General features: G+C 39.2%; 1 protein-coding gene across 4 annotated transcripts in view; it reads right to left on the reverse strand.

Moving 5' to 3' along the window:
- The window catches only part of SCML2 (Scm polycomb group protein like 2), a 123,690-nt gene that overhangs the window by 23,282 nt on the left and 78,231 nt on the right, over positions 1 to 22,177 (reverse strand). For all 4 annotated transcript variants that reach the window (XM_074967646.1, XM_074967654.1, XM_074967669.1 and 1 more), the window contains 3 exons: positions 11,851 to 12,098; positions 5,736 to 5,871; positions 3,325 to 3,528 (listed from right to left, as the gene is read on the reverse strand). In XM_074967646.1, coding sequence (XP_074823747.1) covers positions 3,325 to 3,528; positions 5,736 to 5,871; positions 11,851 to 12,098 — 588 coding nt within the window. The remainder of the gene's footprint in view (positions 1 to 3,324; positions 3,529 to 5,735; positions 5,872 to 11,850; positions 12,099 to 22,177) is intronic.

A 22,177-nucleotide genomic window follows, 5' to 3' on the forward strand; every position in this document is an offset into this window, starting at 1 on the left:
AATAAGAAGCGCTGGAGAGCATCATATTCTACTGATAGGGAAACAGAGGTGTACTTTCAAAAACAATACCTTTCTATTAAATCAAAGAAATCTGAATTAGGAGCCACACCGTGCTGAGAATCATTCCACCATCAATAAGGGGCAATTTATTCAGTTTTAAAAACATATCTAGAGTGATTTAAACTAATATCAGAAAAGTGATACAAATAACCCCTCTAATGCGAAGCGATGTTGTACTGGTATTTTATAAATGCAGTAAATATAATTTAGTATAAAAATGTTACAATAGAACCATACTCATTTGCTCTCATAACTGGATTACGCACTGAGGATTACTGAATTAGGGACAAATCCTGGCCCTTCTTTCCTTCGTGGCAAAGAAACCACTGAGGTCACTAGATTAACAAGACTCTGAAGTCCAAATGAAATCTTAGGGACTCACTGTACCACTTCAGAGTCACCCACAGAAGAGTTATTTTGTGGGTTCCCAAGGAGCAGATTGAATCAGCTCTGAATCAGTTAGGAGACTGAATGGGCTACACGGCCTCCCATACACCTCCTGACAGACAGACTGCAAAACAGCAAGGTCCATCACAATGCAAATCCAAGATCCAACAGGATGGTCTTGTGGTCTTCCCATGTGACCTTGGGGAAGCCACTTACTCTCTGTGCCTCAGTTTCCCATTTATAAAATGGAAATATACTTCTTCATCTCATAGGGATGTTGCGAGAGTAAATCCAGTAATAGTTGTAAAATAATCAGTTGTTATGATGAGGATCACTATAGAACAAACCCAATAAATAATCTGGGCAAAAGCAGCTCTCCCGAGGCCTCACAATGCGCCATGACAATCGTGGGAGAATAGTGTGATATCACCTGCAAACCTCCTAGCCCCAATGAAAATACTATTTTAAAAAACATTAATGGGAACTCCTCCTGGTCCCTGCTCCCTGTGTGATAGCTTTTTGGTGGTTTCCCCAGCTCCACAGCTGTTGTCCCAGAATCTAGAGGTGGGAGAAACTTAAGGTCATCTTGTCCATCTGCCAGTCACTGCAGACAAGACAATTTGTCAAGACAATTCACGAGTCCAGACACAATTTACTTGCTTATCCTTTACTATGATAAAGTTAATTAAATAAATTATGTTTTTCAACCAACCAGTCCAAACATATTAACTCTACCTGAGCGTCCAACTTGAATTTTGCAAAGCTGCCCAACCTACTTTATATTTACTAGCATTTTGTCCGGTCTATTAAAAAAAACTCTCAAACACTGGAACTTCCATTCCTTTCCTTGGGACATCATTCCACAAGCCAAAGGATCAGTTTTTCCTCATATTCAGACTTCATATTCCCTTTCTTAATTTTATTCTGTTACTCCTCATTTTATTCTGCTAAACAATTCCTCCCCCTGCTCAGTGTTCATACCTAGAGCTGGTTGAAAAACTTTTGATAAAACAGTTTTTCAACAGAATCTGTCATTTTGTTGAAGCTGAAATGTTTGAGGATAATGTTCAATTTCAATGACACTCTGCCAGAAACCAGCTAGGATCCCAATGTTTTCCTTCCAGCTTGCCTGCCCAGCTCTTTGGCAGCCTGACTAGCAGACTGATGGGGAGCCGAGAACAGGACTCCCAGGGCTCTCACTTGTGACTCCTCATCAGCTTGGATTCCCAGGAGAGCTGGACGAAGAATGAGAATTCTCTTCTGTGGAGAATTTTGGGCTTCTGTTCCAAATTGGAACTAAACCAAATTTTAAAAATCACTAAATCCTCCAGGAAACAGAATTACAGTTGTCTGCCTAGTTCAATTCACACCCCTTACTTACACAACCCTTGGGCCAGGATTTAGTTCCTTGTAAGCAATCAAAAAAAGCAAGGATAATGTGCATCATAAAATGTATTTTGTTTTTGCAATTTGACAGTTTTTGGTGTTAATTATTTATGACACTACTTAATGTGCTAGTAAGCATACTGTAGTATATCTTGTACATATAAAAATGTATTTTTTGAGAAATAAGGCGAGAGCTCCATTTTGGGAACAAACTGGTATGCAAATTGTGCATGAGGATCAGAGAAGTTCTGCCGCATGTGGGTCAGGATGCTATATTTTAACACCGTTAGGCAGCGAGTTCTTTTATGAGAGCTTAAATAAACCTGCCCTCCACTAATCACCTTTCACATCTGGTATTAATATAAGGAGATTAAAGTAAGTCAAACCCTTTTTACTGCCAGTGATGAAATTATGAATTAATGCGTCTTACTATTATACAGAAGATTGCCAACCCAGAAGGGGAAAAAATGACAAGATGCAGATACTGAGAGTTTGAGCTATGAGGATAATTTATCTACAGAGCTGCCCTTAGCATATATAAGAAATAAACTCACTCTGTAGTAGAGCAGGGGTTCTCAACCAGAGGCCTGGGGCCCCCTGAGCAGGTTTCAGGGGGTCTGTCAAGCATAGCTGGCATTAGACTTGCTAGGGCTCAGGACAGAAAGCCGAAGCTCTGCTGTGCAGGACTGCATCCCGGGGCTGAAGCTGAAGCCTAAGCAACTTAGCTTCGTGGTGCCCCCTGTGGCATGGGGCCCTGGGAAACTGCCCTGCTTGCTACCCCTTAATGCCAGCCCTGGCTTTTATATGCAGAAAAACAGTTGTGGCACAGCTGGGGTGTCGAGTTTTTATAGCGGGGGGCGGGGGGGGGCAGAAAGAAAAAGGTTGAGAACCACTGTAGCAGAGGACATAGGTGCTCAAACACTGACCCTAAAACACCTCTAAAATATTAGTACAGAAAAAAAAAGGGAAGCAACAGCAGTTCTGTTTAACATATGGGATCAGTTATCTGGAACCTAAGCAGATTAGTTTTAAACTTTTTACCTACTTGGTTACAGCATCAAGACGACAAACACTGTGTATGGATAAGACATGAATTAATAAAGCTGAACTTTGACTTGCATTGAATTTACTTGACAAATGTTTGGCTATGGCTATTTACTGCCGTATGCAAGTTTTACTTTGTAAAATATCGAACAATGCTGTATGGAATATGTAATTTTATATAGTCACTGCTGAATTCAAATTAAGAAAACTGGCTGTATCATTTTATACCCTATATTAAGATGTAAATTCAGTGCTGGCCGTAGATACACCACCAGTAAACGTAGCCACAGTTAGGTATTCTTAGCTTTGCTTAAAGATTTACAAAAGTAACATAAAAATGTTAATCATTGTTTTGCTACTACTTCCACTCCCCTACTCTACACCACACTCAAACTTCTCAAACAGAACCCAGTGAACAAATTGGAAAAATTCAAGGACTTTGCATACCTGTTATCATCTCCCCTCCATGATGCCCTGACTTGAGGAATCCAAAGACTGTTTTGGATAGATAGGCACAGTCTACACAGGCCTGCACAGCCTGCTGAAGTACCACATTTACAGGACCTGGCCCAAAGTGGTCTGGAAGCTGCTGAACTTTCTTCTTATCCAGGTGAGGTCCAGAGTTCCCATGCTTGTTAACATAGACGCAAACTGAAAAATTACAAGCCGTATTTATGGAATCTGCCCACTTCAAGCACAATCACACTCAATCAAAAAGTATCTCAGTGGCTCTCACTGAAAGTCATATTGAATTCGACTGATGCACACAAAATGCAAAACCACCATACACCTTCTGTGCATATACTTATTTCTTTAATAACATGGTTTACCAATAATTAGCAACTTAGCATGCAATGCATAAGTCATGAAATCCTGGCAGATTGAAATAAAAACAGGATTTTGACCAGGTACCAAAATTATTAGCTACCCAGGCTTCCCCTGTCCCCTTTAGCAGACCACATTGCACTCAAGTGCCTCCCCTCTGCAGCCCAGTATATTTTAAAGCAACTCTAGGGCAATCTCTCTGCACTGGATGCTCAAAATGGCATCATTGCATTGTCTCCACATTGACACGAAATGCAGCTCGGTTCTCTAGTATTTTTACTTTTAAAATTATACCTACTGCACAACAAAATGATGGTGCCAAACTCCATGACAAATATCTCCAACCCAGCAGCCATTCACAGCAGTATTCATTTCCTTCTTTCTCAACCTGATAAATCAGCCTCCAAAACCCTCCTACATCACACTACCATGATGAGTTTATCCCAGCCTACACCCATCCGTGCTTGTCACTGAACTCCACCTGCAGATGGGTTCTGTTACACTACACCTAACCTGGTGGATGCTCTGAGCTATAAGAATACAGGGGTCAAAGTGAAGACCTTAACAAAATGCATTACTTTAAAATGCCCTGTGTTATTTCTAGAGTTAAAATCTTCCAAAACAACAGTCAAGTTCATTTTAGGAAGACACTTTCTATGGAAACAAAAAAAACCCCAACAACTGTCTGTTCAAGAAAAGAAAGGCACCTGAAGTAACTCAGACCTATCACAGGGATCATGCTCTGTGGTTAAGCAACAAGACAAAATAAGGGATGAAAGCCTGACCCTACTGAAGTGAATAGAAATTTTTCCATTAACTGCAGTGGGACCAGGATTTATTGTGGTCTAATAAGGATATGCCTTGGTGGTAAGGCAATAGACTGAAGCATTAAATAAGATAAAAGAAACCTGTTCTTTTAAAATGAATTACAGTATTATTTGTGCTCAAATGAAACTTAGATTTTTCAAACAACTGATACTGGTAAAAAGACTAATGCTCCTGAACTCTGCATTCATGTCTATTTTCTGTTTGACAGCAGAAGCTGTGGGAGGCAGAGACGTGGATGTGGAGAGAACAGGAAAACTCTCTAAAATATGTTACTAAACTCTTATTTGGGCTCAATAATGTTTGTAAACCTGACAGGTTTCCTTTAGTATGAAATGATTGCCTATTCTGCCCCAATGTTGTCTAGCACTGAAAGAGGGGTAGCTGCAAGGACGTGGAGGAGACAAAGCAGAGGGACGGTTTCTTTGTAAAAGCAGTTTAAAAATGGCAAAACATTAAAAACATAGCAAACTTTTCCCACCATTTTTTTTTTGGGGGGGGGGACACTGTAGCAAGTCCCAGGATTTGGCGACGACTGAACAGCTGACAATTTACAAATTGTCCCATAACTGTGTAATAAAGAGACTACTCAGAGGTAGTTCTAACTAGCTTACTCCTTTTCCACCACCCATTTTATAATATAGTTTACTGCCTTTGCATTTGAAATGAGTTCTTGTTTTAACCTGGCGCATTTTTCCTGGATTTTGTTTTTTCAGTGACAAACTACGCATCTGTATCTCTATTTCCATACTCTCTGGAGTGTAACAGTAGTGTCTGATGGCCTTTTGGTAACAGTCATTTCCAACACTGACTGTTACCAAGTAGGAAGTAAGGTAAGAAAGTCTTACCTTACTTCCATCCCAATCAGTCATTTGCATGTCCTTTCTTCTTTATCAAGCACTGTACTCCAGGCTATGGACGACTACTGAAAGTGCAATGGATTTTCCTATTTACACACCAAAAAGCATGCTAACCAGACATCAAATTCCTGAAGTTCTGGTGTTTCTTGCTATTGCACATACACCAAATACCAGTCTTACCTAAGCACATTTGGAGAACTGCAATATAAAAATATATTTTCATATGAAGATGTTAGCAAAACAATTTATTTTCAGCAGGTGTTTTAGAATAATAGTAGCATAAAACAATATAATTATTTTTATTTAGCAGGGGAAGTAATTTCATACATTCAGAGTGCCCTTTTATACCTGTGGATATAACTGCTGCTGTTGCACCAGCAATGCCAATTCCATCTTTATGTATCTGTGTACTGCCATTGTCCCCCTCAGGAGAAGTAAGTGGAGAAGAAGGTGCAGGAGGAGATTTCACTGGCAGGATTTTTTTCTGTTAAAAAAAACCCCCAAAACACAAAATCAGCAAGTGACCCTTTCTTAAACAATTCTCATTCATAAATGAACTATGCACTATCAATTACCATTCACTACTAAGGAACACACACCTTCAGAGTTCCACCTACTACAGTGAAACTGAACTCCCCAACAGGAAGACGTTCTAGAAACATTAACCCATTCAGGGTATTTAACTAAAACAAGACAGCCAGACCTTTGCACTATGGCTTTGTGACATGGCTGAAAGAAGTCATCTCTGGGTATGTCTACACTGGTGTAATTTCCAGCTGCGATAGATGTACCAGTGCTAGTTTTCATTGAACTAGCATTCTAAAAATAAAAGCATAACTATGGCGGCATAAGTAGCAGAATGGGCTAGCTGCCCCAAGTATGATCTCGGGTAAAACCTTAAGGAACTACATGGGGTGGGTATAGCCCCTCCTATTGCTACGGCTACACTTCTATTTTTTCATGCCCTAACTCAATCAGAGCTAGATCAGGTACATCTACTTGAGTTGGAAATTACACCTCCAGCTCCAGTGTACCCTCTGCCTAAGAAGGGAGAGAAGAGAGGGACAAACTGAGAATAGGCAATAAAGGTGCCAAGAAATAGGGAGCTCATATAACTGTCTAATTCTTATCAACCACATACTTGGCATGTTAGTTTACTCTCCCTCACTTCATGCTCTGAGCTGATCAAGTCTCTGATTAGGCTGGTTGGGCTGGCAGGCAGCTCCCATAGGCGGCCTCCTCATGGCTAAGGTACTACAGGAAAACAATACAATACTGTATAGGGCCCTAATATTGTGAAAGGAAATGCCAGACAAGCCACCAAAACTGCAAGAAACAACACATGCATAATGAGAAGTCACTCGTGAAAAAGAAATCGTTTATGTCAGATCAGTAGCTTGCCAGTTGATGGCACTGCATTTGTAACATTACTCTTCTTTTCACTCCAAACAAATTATTTTTTAAAGGTATAGCCTCAGCTAAGTTTTGTTTCAATGCCATAACTACCTCATCCTTCCAGCTATGGTAGTGCCCTGTTACACTGGACCAGATTATCCGAAGTAGCATAACAGTGAATTTGGTGTGGAAATGTTACTAATGATCCTGTTTCACTTTCATGCTAAATGGAAAAAAAAACCCACCACGCTAAATGTATCTTGCCTTCTGCTTTCAGCTCCACTTAACTTTTCTTTGCATCTGCAGTTGGTTTTGATAAACATTCATATGTGCGGATTTAAGAGCCAGGCCATGTAAGAATTTAGGAGAAGAGGGGGTGTGGTGATGAGGGGAGATTTAGTGCTCCTGTGAAGATAGCTGAAGGCTTTGAGCCTGTGAAGGTCAGAGAAGGCCTCCAGAGGTGTTAAGTAGAGGGTGAAAGAGAACAAGCTCACTGTCGTCATCTGCTATTATACTTGCTCTGCAGATGCAGATTGTGCTTCTCTAAGCACTGCCCTGCAGCTGCAAGTTGGTGCACAGAGAGATGAGCTCATGCAATATTGCTAGTGCAAAATGTTAATAGACACAGGTGTCATGCCCCCCCGAACATGTGAGATTGTCTTAAAAATAATAGATTTGGGAAACTTTATTTGCTTTCTCATTTGAGTCTTCAAGATACATTCAGGTCACATTTTCAAGCTTTTCTCTGCAACCAGGAACACTAGAAATTTGCTGAGATTCTCCATGATCACTTGTCTACGTTAAGTAAAAACACCAAATCGCAAAGCTTATGATAAAATCACGAGGGCTGCTACCACTGCATATGCTCTACACAACACAGGTTGGCCAGTCTCCACCCCTTCATGCTACAAATTATAGGCACCTCATGAACTGGAAAATGGAACACGAGAGGGGTTCTCAGTACACATAGGCACAGAGCAGCCACAATCTGGCCCTTTTATTACACCAGGGAAGCATTTCATATTCTAATGTTCTAATAAACTTTGTAAGCATACATGAAAATACAGGGGATTTTAAAGCAGTTCTACCCACATTCCCCATTTTTCTTCATCAGAACAGGTGACATTTTAAAAAATGGCTATTCCCATGCACTCATACATCCCACATACACTTCTTATTGCTAGTACTTAAACTAATGTAAGCAGAGTCACGATGAGCTCCACCCTGACATCTGGTGGTGAGTTGGGGCAAGTTGTGGAAAAGAACTTCAGGGGCTGATCTCATTTGCATAGGCACACCCACCCCGCCTAGCATGAGCCCATAGCTGCCCAATTGGTCACTTTGGCTGCTGTGGGATCCCCAGTTTCTCTGTTATCGGGGCAGCAAGAATAAATTATTATCCTGATTATGTGAATCAAGGACAGTGGAACAGTACTTGGCCTTTTGTTATGATGGAGGGACTCGCGATCAACTAAGTAGCACTCACTAAGCAAGGGACATGGCTTCCAAAACTCAGTGAATGGAGAGAGGCTGAGGACAGGTATTAATACCTGGTGGTATGGGCCCCCTGGTGAGGGCCTTACATGCTAATTACACTTCCTCCTTTCTCCACTGTGGAATATCAGAGCTAATTTTGATTCCATTAGGAGTCTAGTTACAGGCTGCTGAGCTGAATTCACTTTGGGCCAATAGCGCACCAGCACTGAGGCTCCCCTATACAAGCTGAAATCACTGAGTGTTGTGTTAAGTAGTGGCAGAGCAGAGCAGCTCTTGAAGCAGAGCGGTTCGTGGGATGGCTGGAGCAGCTCATGAGGGCGGCTGGCAGAGCGGAGCAATTCATGGGATGGCTGGTGGAGCAGAGCGGAGCCCCATGGAGAGATTGGGGCAATCGACTTTGGACCACATGAGGTACCCCTTAACCCCCTCCCCATCTCCACCCAGGTTGGGAGGTAAAACTCTGCAAATAAACTTTCCAACTCTGGTGCTGCACTGACCAGGGACAGAAACTTTTGGGTTGTTGGACTTTTGGGACTTTGGGTGACTTTGGGTTGCTGGACTCAAGAACCAAAGGGAAAGGTCACGCCCCAATTTGCTTGGGGTGGGTTTTTTTTGCTCATGGGTTGTGTTATGAATCCTGTTGGTGGTGTTTCACCAACATAATGCCACGTTGTTTCTCTCTGTTAGTAAAAGGTTTTTGCTACACTCAGACTCTGTGCTTGCGAGAGGGGAAGTATTGCCTCTTGGGAGGCGCCCAGCGGGGGTGGTATATATTCGTCCCAGGTCACTGGGTGGGGGCTCAAGCTGGTTTTGCATTGTGTTATTGGAATGAAACCCCTAGATACTGAACCCGACCCTTGTTGCTGCCAACTCTGAAGGGCAGAAGGGTTACACTAACATTATGACCTAAGTCAGATGTACCTCAAACAGAAGTTTGCCTGCTGTTTGCAGACAGCAGAGAGCTGGCTGGTGATGTGGTGGGGGTTCTCTTCATTGCTAGCTCCTGACCTGCATTAAAAGCTAAAAATTCACCAAGGCTGGAGTTTTCAAAAGGAGGCTACAACAGCTAGGAAACCAGCTCTCATTGGCCTTCAATAAAATTTGGGAACATAATGCCCTCAGGTGCGTTTGGAAAACCCAGACTAAACGTTCTTCTGTATCACTTTTGCATGTAAACAGTTGCCATAAGGAAGCTGAGATCACAAATGGGAAGGGAGATGATCTGTGCAACTGTGAACGGGAAAGGATGAGAAAAGGTGCACATGACAATCTTTCCCTTAAGCTGGGAACCAACTCAGATTGATTTTTGCCAAAAATTGCATTAAAAAGCTACTCAGCTATTAAAAAACGTTCTCACATAAGACTTTTATGATAGCTACAGTCATTATGTGATTTTGGAAACAATTTTATATTGACACAGTGACTTTTCACTTAAGTATCTTAAAACAACCAAAATACAGGACTTTCAGTTTATGTATTCACTCTGAGCACTGCTGCAACATCTATAAAGAACTGCTTTAGCTTGCTATGAAATCTATGGTACATGGCAAGGACTGAGATTTGGTAAAGATCAACAGGCCAGAAAGGGCTGATTGGAGAGTCTATTTGGCATTGGGTGGTGACTGACGTTGCTGTAAGGATAATAAATATGGTGGCAGGAGTTATATTGTACTGATGATGGACACAGATCGTTTAGAACAGATGGAATAATATTCTACTGAACAGGGCAGTCAGTGGCAGCTTCCCAGTACACCTAAATATCCAGTAACAAAGGACTCAAATCATCCTGGACACAGAGAATAAACATGTACTGTAGTTAGCTAGGGCAAAACTTCCAACTTCCTAGGCATGACAATCCAAAAAGTCTCTCTATACAACTCTACAAGAGGTGACTTCACTCTACTTTGGGGCTACTGCTATTCCATAGCACAGAAAGCCATAGATAACAGAGAGGAAAATTCAACATGTGAAGAGATGGAGACATGAAAAGGAAATAATATGAACATTCATGTGGGAGACATGGAGGGACAAACATCTTCAACAACACAACAGTGCATATACTGACTGGCTACTCCCCACATCCTCATTAAGGACCAAGGTACAGCCCATATATTTGAAATACTGAAATATGTGGTCTGTTTTGACAGTAGTCTGGTTACTTGCGTTGCTAAATTAAAGCATACATTTAAAAAATAATACATTAAAAACAGATATAAAGGGAACAAATGTTTTCCTTTCATATTAGAACTGAAATTAATAAAAACACACTACGTATTGAAATTGGGAGAAAGATGGTAAGGAGTCAAAATACAGGTAAGGGGAATTTTGCATTGAACTTTATTGCACTGTTATTGGGAAGTATTTGGATGAAAGACATTACATGCAAAATAAGCTTATTTTCTATTGCAGAGATGGAAATGTTGAATATTACATAATGATAACAAACAGTGAAACATGTTGATAAACAAATATTGCAACAGAATGGACTGCTTCCCCACCTGAGAATTATTTGGAAATTCAAACAAATTCACAATGTACTGATCAAAGACTGACCTCCTTAACTATATATTTTCAAACTAGCACAAAAAGAACTTGTGAAAGGCTTAATCAGTCCAAACTGGCCTTAAACGTTTACTCTAGCGGCCTTTAAGCATAAGGCATTTTGCTATATTTAATGTCTGTTCTAAGATGTGCAGTCTTCATGATATTCAGTCTGAATCTCACAAGCTCTCTGAGTGTGGCACTCCCAATGTAGTCAATGGGACTTTTTATTTTTTTCATCATTCTTTTGTAATACCTGCCATGTTTCAAAAAGTGTGTGTGTATAATATTTCTTGAGTTAATTAAAATATTCTTCTGGGTAAAGCGTGTGGTAAAATGGAAGACATTAATAAAAACAACCAAACATCATCCTATATAAGCATAAACTCTGTTCAAACAATGCTAAGACAGAATCTTTATTATTTTTAACCAATGAGTCATTTTACAGAAGTCAGAGCAGAGCTTTATATTTATACTGTTTGATGGAGAGGGTGAATTTTATATCACATATATAGTAACTTAAGCAACATGTTACTCAACGCAGCAGTAATAACTTTTTATGGAATTTCAGAAGAAATTCATTTTTACGTTTTCCAGTCTAAAATTATACACAAAGCCTTGGTTTCTAACACGCCCTAAAGTAAGGTAAACACTGGGCAAACTTAACATTTATTTCAGTAAGAAAATAATTAAATCTAATAACCTAAGGGATTGTCTAAACTTGGAAATTTACTGAAAAAACTATTCTGGAAGAGTAAATAATAAATAGTAATAATAATAAATAAAGCCAGTGGATTAATCTAAATCAGAAAAAGGGTCTCTATTCTAGAATAAGAGTGTCCACATGGTGGCTTACCTCAAAATAAGAATTCCAGAATACTTATTTTGGTAAATTTCAAGTGGAGACAAGCCATAAGTGCTTGAAGGAAAAACAGCATCAGACTGTACATGGAATTATAAACAGCATGTTCAAAATAACGAATCACTACAAAGTTCCACAATACAAATTAAAGTAGCAACTGTAACTAACCTTTCTTCCAGGTTTTAAACCTTTTTTCCTTGTTTTGAGATTTTCAGTAGAGGTGTTTTTTGTCAGAGGAATGGCTTTAGGAGATCTTCCCTTCCTAGGAAGTGTAGATTGTCCAGGGGGGTTGCCCCGACTTGTTTTCCTGCCACATTGCGGTGGTACTGGAGCAGACTTCTGTGGAGACTGCATTGAATGCCGGGTTACTTTGGAAGGGGAAGACTGGGCTTTTGCACCTCTTTTTATAATGGAAACTGAGGGGAAAAACAAAAAACTCACCTCAAAATTAATACCAGATTCTGAAGGTATTTTGTGTCATTGTCCAGAGATTACTTCTTTCTACAAAAGCAACTTTTCTAATGATTTAAAAAACTTGCTACATATTTAATTTAAATTTTAAAATCAGTGTAAAATGAAGCCATCTAAATGTAACAAGTGTTTGGTATCAAACTACTTCATTTAACTAAATCCAGAAAGAACAAAATCCAGTCCCGTTTCCCGCCCTGCCCCGCCCCCCTCCCAAATATATATTTAAGAGGGACTTTTCTACAAGAGACCGTTTTCAGACAAAAACAAAGAGATAATTTGAATACACTCACCTTACAGATATTTCTCATAGTTTCCATTACTACCACAACTATTACATTCATATAGTGCCTGTCATCAAGAAGGATCCCAAAGTGCTTAACAAATTCTACAGAATATAAAAAATCTGTCCACCTCTAAATGCAGCTGCCACAGAGGCAAAACAATGTCAACTATTCAACTGTGCACAGCAGAAAGTGAAGAATACCATCCAAGTAAAGAGGAACAACGTTTTGATAGTCAAAATCTTAATAACTGGGAATTTGTCCGGGAAATCAAGTTTAACACCCAGAAAAATGCCAAAGATTAATTAAAGAGACAAGGTGGATATGACCTGAAGAAGAGCTCTATGTAAGCTCCAAAGCTTGTCTCTCTCACCAACAGAAGTTGGTCCAATAAAAGATGTTCCCTCACCCACCTTGTCTCTCCGATATCCTGGGACCAACATGGCTACAACAACACTGCATGCAAAGATTAATTACACTGAGTGATCAGCAGTTCAGTTTTAAATTTCATTTGAAAGAAAGTCCTCGAGCAGCACAGTGCCCACTGAGACTTGGATTCAACATGACTCAAAGGGAAAAGAATGACCTATTAATTTCCTGTAATATCAAAGTTTTCCTATGTAGGATGTCCACCAAATACAAACCTCGCTAACCTATGCAGCTCACATCTGACTAGATCACAGCCTGATGATAACAGGCTGGAAGCCATGACCAGATCTCTCTTCTATAAGAGCCTCCTAGTTAATAATGTATTTTCACCTATTTGATTGTGCTCTGAAGTCATTATGATGAATTTATGATAACTTCCTTGGCAACAAACTGATATTAAAACGCAACAGAAGGAGTTTCTACATACACAGATATACCACTGATGGGAAAATGTGTTATGTCAGTCTCCAGTATCTCCTCTGGCCAACTCAAACAGCAATGACTGGCTCCAAGGGAAACTTATCTATTGTCATTTGATGAGAAGGCTGATCAACAGAGCTATAGATGCTTTTGAGGAAGTGGTGAGGAAATAAAAGGCAGAGAGAATCGGACAACCCTTGCACCCCGAGAGGCAAAAGTTCAATTAAAACTAACAAACAAATAAAACAGAGGAAAATAAGCCTTCTCTTGACCCTCTTCCCCCACCCACATGTATGCGTGCACATGTACACACACAAAGGAAAAGAAATACGAGACAAAAAGGTTGAATTTGATAGATTCTCTGTCATGTGAAGTATTTAAATCAAGACTGGATGTCTTTCTAAAAAGAACTTCTGGCTTAACTGAAGCATATAAGGTTCCTTGATTCAGGAATCATGCAATGATATTCTATAGTCTGATCTCCTGCATAACACACGCCAGATGATCATAATGGTCCCTTCTGGCCTTAAAATCTATGAACCTGTACTTAACATGACAAAACTTGAGAAATTCCAAATTAATGTTAAAGCTGAACTGACATAACCAAAGCTAAAATGCCTGATCTGGAACACTACTGCAAGCTGAAAGGGATGGATTTTAAGACTTTATTCTAATTTCCAGAGTTTTGTGTACATCAGAAAATTGTTACTGCTGAGCTATTAGTGATTGAAGATATATTTTGAAAAAAAAAAACCCACCACAAATAAAACTAGAAGTTACATTTTCAAGGGAATCTAGACAGACAATTACCATTAGTCTATACAACAATGCCTACCCATACATGTGATGTGCATCTCAGCAGTCCAGTGCTCTGTCTTAAGTGGTGCTTTTCATTTTATAAGTACTTCTCCCAATGAGTTAACTTTAACAAACAAATCATTTGAAGAGAAAGTGTCAAGGTAAAGTGAACTGAACCGAACATCCCAAAATGACACTTTAGATGCTTACAAAACAAAAGTTCCATTCAAACAAGTTAATAAGGTTTTAGGACATGTTAAACACATTTTGTTTAATTCATTTATGAATCAAATGTCCTTGATGAGCAATTTTTTTTTAAAAAAAGTCCTTTTTACTAATATTTATAATCCTAAATACATTACATTAAATATATTTTCTGCCTCTAGATAACTGGAAAAAAGGAGCTTCTCAATTAGGAAAGTAATCACTTTCCTTTTATTTATGCATGATAGTACTTACAAGATTTCATGTACAGTAGCAATTTAAAATAAGTTTAACTGAATTTTAGCCAATACAAACATCATCACTCTTTTATGTTATGCTTTTGAATCTTCCAAGTGACTACTCTTACTAGACAACATATCTGGAAAGCAAAACAAGATTATAATAAAAAATACAGCTATTCTATTCAGACCACACAATTCTGTGCTTAATAAATAAAGTCAAGAAATTGCAAAGAAATATGTGCTTCATAGATGCATTGTCTGGCTATACTGAAACCTAACAAACGCTTTCATAGTCTCTGTTGCACAGTAAATGAAATGTTTAAATACACAGATAATCCCAACGACAAATGTTAATGCCAACAGGTTCTAGGAGTACAGGTACACATTTCTACACAGTGTAGAAATGCTTTACAACTGCTTTGTAAAAAGGATTGATATTATTTACTAAACAAAGGCTAACAATGCAAACAGTACTAATCTGGTCTTGCTGTACTGTTGAAATACAATATAAAATATGTTCATTTTCATCATCTTCCTACAGGTACCTGTACCTGTACCAGGAGTACAGGTACACATTTCTACACAGTGTAGAAATGCTTTTACAACTGCTTTGTAAAAAGGATTGATATTATTTACTAAACAAAGGCTAACAATGCAAACAGTACTAATCTGGTCTTGCTGTACTGTTGAAATACAATATAAAATACGTTCATTTTCATCATCTTCCTACCTTTATATTCCAGAGGGCCAAATACTAGCTGCGTTGACCATTAAGGGGGTTTAGGTCCCATTAGATAATTTTTCTTCTTACTAGGATTCAAACTGCCTTTCTGAATAAGCAAGTCTACAACAAAGCCCATGCTGCCTGGGCAGCAGCACTGAAATACTAGCAAATGGGAATGGAGCTATTTGCATTTGTTGGTTTAAGAGATGGGGGAGTGGAGGGAAGTGAGAGACTGCTAAAGTAATTCCCATATTGTCTGCAGGCTGTATTGACAGTGATCATCAGTCACCTGCTCATACTTCCTTCACCCCTGCCTTCCGAGGGAGACCAAAGGTTACACTGGGTCAAAGAATCTGGAAAGAAATGAAAAGACATGCAAAATCTAGCTGCCAACCCACTGCATCTGTGGACAAAGTTATCCCCGCTGGACCACATGTTCCAAAAACTAAGACGTTTTAATAGTCTCAAGAGGACTTGTTAAAATATATCAATGAAAAGAAGAGAGGAAAAAACACCACGCTCTGCTTGCAATTACTGCAGCATTTAGCAGGGATATTTACAACAGAAAAAGCACATTTGCTTTTTTCCAGGACACTGCTTTGCATTATAATGGTCTTCTCATTTGCACGAACAAAACAAAGCATTTGTTTCATGCTGCTCTACCAAAAAAATAAAATATCAACTGTTCGAGCTTCATGGGGTTTATGCATATAATTTAGTGAGCAGTGTTCTTTCCCATGTCTCTTATCCTAAGTAAAATCTGTATTCAAATCCTTTGAAAAGATGGTCTCATTTAACTAAAAATATTATAAACCATACAGTAAGCAAATAAAATGTTAACTGTTCATAAATATTCAGAGTTTTCATAGATTACAGAGCTCTCTAATTACACTACTATATTATAGGTATATAAGTTAATACACACACAAATTAAAGATCTTTCATGCTTTCAATTATTAGTAACATGACAACATTTTCAAAAGCTCCAAAATTGTCATTATCTGGAGAACACAATATCTGTAACTCTGTACCAAATATGTAGAAGAGCAAAAAACTTCAAATATCCTAGGACCCCAAATCCTGAAACACTTACCAACGGTCCAGTTCTTGCACATGCAAAGCCAGTGAAGTCAACTGGTACTACTTGCTAGAGTAAGGTTTTCAAGGATCAGGTTTTTGTTCAGGGCCAAATTCTGCTTGCCTTACTCATATAAGCAGGACAACTGAGTGGACTGAATCTTTGCAAAGGACTGCAGAATTAGAACCCAAAATGTTTTACTGGGTATTTCCTGTTAGCCTTATAAATCTGAATAAGTCTATCGGTAAATGTAATGCTACAGAAGAACTCAAACTAGGGGAAAAGGAAAAACTACAGTTCAGAAGGCTGAAGATTGGTGCAATTCCAATTAATAGAATTCTCATTAAAAAAATTCCATATCAATTCTTTCATTTTATGTTGTTCATCTTGAGTGAAGTCATAAAACTACAGAATTTGTAACATATTTGGAATACTAGGAAGTTCTGTTGCTTCAGACAGTTGCCGATAGGTGATTATAAAAAAATGATTAGAAACTCTGAAGTGAAATTACATGAAAATAGACCCCAGCCCCAGTGCTGTGACAGATCTATGTGCAGAACTCCCTTGAATTTCTGGGCACAGAGCACTTGCTAAATTAGGCCCAAGATGTCAATTTGGGCAACAGAATGATTTTATTATGCAAAAAAGTTATACAAGTTTAACATTAAATCACATTGCAGTCTTGCCTCTGTTCTTTATTAATTATTATTATATTACTGATTACTAGTAGTATAATAGTGACTTTGGGCCCCTCAGAAGACTGCCTCCCCCCATGCCGAGCACCACTATATATAATAAAAAACAGTCCTCTTGCCTCTATAGAGCTTGAAACACTAAAGGGACAAGAGAAAGGCTGGGGAGAAGAAAGTGCTCTTTCTATTTCACCTGTGAGAAATGGCAGCAAAAAGATTAAGTAATTTAGATCCACTATTAGCCAAAATAAATCACCATCACCTTCAGGGAAGGGGAACCTGCCAATTTTCCTTGGGAGGAGGAAGTTCCCCCAATCCTGAAAAAGCCAACATTATGTAAAAGACTCCCAACTATTGTCCCACCTCCAGCCTCCCATTTCTAGGTCAAACTAACAACAAAATGACAACCAAGCATCTACAAGAAAAATGTGTAGGGCTTGCTGCAAAAGCCTTGTCAGGGTTCCTTCCCGACTCTGAACTCTAGGGTACAGATGTGGGGACCTGCATGAAAGACCCCCTAAGCTTATTGTTACCAGCTGAGGTTAAAAACTTCCCCAAGGTACAAACTTTGCCTTGCCCTTGAACAGTATGCTGCCACCACCAAGCGTTTTAAACAAAGAACAGGGAAAGAGCCCACTTGGAGACGTCTTTCCCAAAAATATCCCCCTAAGCCCTACACCCCCTTTCCTGGGGAAGGCTTGATAAGAATCCTCACCAATTTGTACAGGTAAACACAGACCCAAACCCTTGGATCTTAAGAACAATGAAAAATCAATCAGGTTCTTAAAAGAAGAATTTTAATTAAAGAAAAGGTAAAAGAATCACCTCTGTAAAATCAGGATGGAAAATACTTTACAGGGTATTCAGAGTCAAAACAGAGAGGATCCCCCTCTGGGCAAAACCTTAAAGTTACTGAAAACAGGAATAAACCTCCCTCTTAACACAGGGAAAATTCACATAAAACAAAAGATAAACTAATCCCCCTTGCCTGACTTACCTATACTGGTTGCAATATTGGAGACTTGGATTTGGATGGGTTGGAGAAGATGGATTTTTGTCTGGCCTCTCTCAGTCCCAAGAGAGCCAACACGTAAATAAACAGCACAAACAAAAGCCTTTCCTCCTCCCCCTCCAGATTTGAAAGTATCTTGTTCCCTTATTGGTCTTTGGGTCAGGTGCCCGCCAGGTTAACTGAGCTTCTTAACCCTTTACAGGTAACAGGATGTTGCCTCTGGCCAGGAGGGATTTTATAGCACTGTATACAGAAAGGTGGTTACCCTTCCCTTTATATTTATGACAAGCCTCTATACTAAAGCATTTCCAGTACAACTAAATGATGATTGAAGATTAAATGATATCTTATTTACATGTCCAAGCACAGCCTCTTTCACTGGGAAAGAAGAGCAGAAGAAAACTCCCTGTAATTCCTAAGGGATCTTACTGTCCAGCTTTAAGTGTTCAGATACTATGGTGATGGTGCCACAGTGAACCCTTAGAGATTTTGCGAGCTGAGCACATGGGCCGCGGTAGTGCTTATGTCACACCGAGCCACCTCCAAGTAGAGTTGTGGCTCAATGATCAGGGCACTATTCCCAATATTTATCGTTTATTTATATTACAGCAGCACCTACAGACCCCCCCCACCCCCACCCCAGCAAGGCCCATCGTGAGGGAGGCTGTACAAACCACACACTTATTCCAAGCCTGCCCACAAGGAGAATCACTGTGAAGTGAAGCTCTGCACCATGAAGCAATCTGTTGAGTCCCCGCTTAGCAGCCTCTCTGCTTCACACCATTTCTATACCTGTGTACCAGGTGGCAGGAGTTAGCTTTAAATGTATTGGAAAGGGAAAAAACTCCTTAGGTCTCAATGTTTGAAATAATCAGAATCTGGGGAGGCTGAGACGACATCCAAGAAACTAAAGGGCCTTGATCCTGCTTCTATTTTAGTCAATGGGAATTCTGCTATTGATTGCATTGGGAGCAAGATTGGGCCCCAAATGGGAAAATAAAATACAACAAGCCTAAGAAGAACATAAAGTCACCCTGGAAACTGGTCAATTGTTTTGTCTGAAAAGTACCATACTTAAATTATGGCACTGTTATTCCTGGGGTGGGTTATAAATACTGAGATGCAACGGCCAGAAACCCTCCAAGTCCCAGCCACTGTATGGCCAGTAACAAACATTCATGACACAAAGGTACACAAGATGAATTAGAAGCAGAAGAAATGCGAAAATAGAATCCATTAAGTAATGGGAAGACAAATAACACTTGGAACACTGCTATAACATAATTTTAACAAGAGAGAACTCAAATGGCCTTATCCTAAAGCATCTTCTGGGCTTATTCATGCAAAGACATTCAACACAGTCTCTTCTTTGGGAAGAAGGGGAAAAACCCTTTCCTCCTTTTACAACAGATGCCTTACTCTGAGAGATATCACATGTGACTTGTTTTGAGATGCCAAGAAATATTAAAAGGAAAAAAAAAGCCTAACAGTGAGAGAGGATGGTGGCAAATCATATTTTTAGCCTTAAGCATTGTGGATTTTTCATATAAAACTAGGAGGACAGTATAAATCTGCCATTTTGTGCATGTCTGGTTTAACTATTGTGACCTGGACATAGAACAAAGTTGAGTTAGAGAAAAATGTAATCCACGCCAAAATAAAAATGTTACCTCAACGTCTGTTAATGCTCCACTGAAAAGAAAAATAGATTATTGTGCTGTATATAATGCTTAATTTAAAGTTTTGTACTGTAAAAATTTCAGAATCCAGAGTAATTGTATTAATTTCTAGTGAAATTGTTCATTAAACTATTTTTTCAGCTGTTCATTGTTTGTTTGCAAAAACATTAATTACCTTCTACACTTGGGTAAATACAAAATCAAGGTACAGGACAATTAGTTTTAAAGAAAAAATAATTTGAATATCACCGTAAAGAAGTGAATTTCTGATAACTATCATCTTGGAAAAACAGAATAAAGAAATTGGATGTTGAAAATATTGTTGGAAAGTAAAAGATACAGACAAGGTACTTCACATTATCTGTTTTTGCCTGCACTATTCCTATGCCCGTAAGCAGTTCCTGAAGGGGACCTTTAATATCACAGGTTGATTAGTGTAATGAAAGACGACTGCTCTAACCAACAATAAAAGGGCTGCACTGGGAGATAAGTGATGAGGTGACACATGTATGGGGGGGGAAAGGAGGCGGCTGACGATAAAAGCTGCAGTTGTTCATCACATATCACTTTTATATTTAGATTACTGGACACAGTCTTCCTTATGGTCACTAAAATCTGTCTCTCCAGCACTTCAGCTAGAGATTTCCCTTTCTGACTCCCCCTATTGCCTGCATCTCATTTTTTCACACCTTGGCTCATTTAAATTCCTATTCTGATAGTCTAGGAAGATCTGGATGAGAAAGAAACTGAATTTTTTTCCTGTCATTGTCTGCATGCAAGATTCTACTCAATCTTCGCAGATGAAGCTACTTAATTATATAGTTATCAATATCCAGACAGGCTCGTTTCCAACTGAATTTTCAAAATCCTCTCACTACACTTCATTTTGTTTAAGGAAGCATTTCAGTTGTTGCAGTATTGTGTGTTCTTTTGTGCAGTGAAAGGTGACTGCCTCATAATACGGATACAAGATGTATTATGTTGTCTAGACCAGGGATCGGCAACCTTTGGCACGCAGCCCTCCAGGGTAAGTCCCCTGGCGGGCCGGGCCGGTTTGTTTACCTTCTGCGTCCGCAGGTTCGGCCGATCGCAGCTCCCACTAGCCGCAGTTCGCTGCTCCAGGCCAATGTGGGCTGTGGGAAGCAGCGGCCAGCACATCCCTCGGCCCGCGCCGCTTCCCGCAACCCTCATTGGAGGGCCGCGTGCCAAAGGTGCCAATCCCTGGTCTAGACAATTGTAACGAATGTGTGATGAACTTGAGCACACAAATGTCCACCAGAAACCTCCCTCTTACTATGAAGTTCTACAGCAGCTTGAAGACTGTTCTGATGATCCCAGGTTAGCTTCCACCTAATTCAACCTTAAAACCCCCAGACTGCTAGCTACAATGAAAAACACTACACTAAGTATGGTAGGGATGTCTTACATCAGTTACAGTCAAACAAAGATTCCGAGGGTTACACACTGAAAGTCAGCAGTGTGAGAAAGTCATATCTAAAAATGTACAAAATTGAAAAGCAAAATACAAAAAACACATTGAATGACAGTGTTAATATTTTATAAAGTCTGCCAAACCTATGATGATAGAACTCAGGATTAGTTAATGTTAACAAGTCAACCAGACACTGTTGCAAAATTTCTTTTTCTTTTTCTCATATACCTCCCTCCACCCACTACTCTGAAAGAGTCAAACATGGGAAATACCAGCAATAAGACTAACACCCAAGGGTATTATAAACTATAGTTTATCTAGCTAAACAATATTTTGTTTCAGATAATCAATAGTTAGCCCTTCCCTCTCAATTTTACCTTTTTTATTACCTCTTTCACAGGGCATGATCCAATGCCTATCAAAATCTATGGTAATCTTGACTTTCATGATACTGGATAAGGCCCTTAAAATGTAAATTCTTTGGGCCAGAGATTCATATGCATGGACATCATCTATTACACTGTGAGTGCTACCATAAATTTATGATGGGATATCCCTCATTTTATACCTGAATTTACCTCCACGTTATATACATCACATGCTATTTCTACCTCCTCCTATAATAAATTATTTACATCAGAACTGTTAAACTACTTAACCAACCTGTAGAAAAATGTATTTAGTCCAAGATAATGCCATATTTCATGCTAATTCCTAAAATCTTTGCTTGCTCTTGCATCCCTTACTTTAAATCTGTCACACATTTTTGCCCTGACAGATTACAAAGTATATGATCAAGGCATCCAAGATTAAAAAGACTTCCATATTAATTAGGAAACTTGAAGTCGTTCCTAATATTTCAGAATTAAAACACATTGACTACAAACTGCCTATTACAAATACTTTCACCTTTAAGAAGTGCAGCATACTACTTTCCCTTTTTTTAAATAGGCTTGAAAGTGACACGATGGTAACGAGTAATCTACTTTGAAAGAAAGCAAAATGAAATTTTTGTCTATCTAGATTACTATCT

The sequence above is a fragment of the Natator depressus genome, chromosome 1 (genome assembly GCF_965152275.1).
Source record: "Natator depressus isolate rNatDep1 chromosome 1, rNatDep2.hap1, whole genome shotgun sequence".
NCBI classification, from domain to species: Eukaryota; Metazoa; Chordata; order Testudines; family Cheloniidae; genus Natator; species Natator depressus.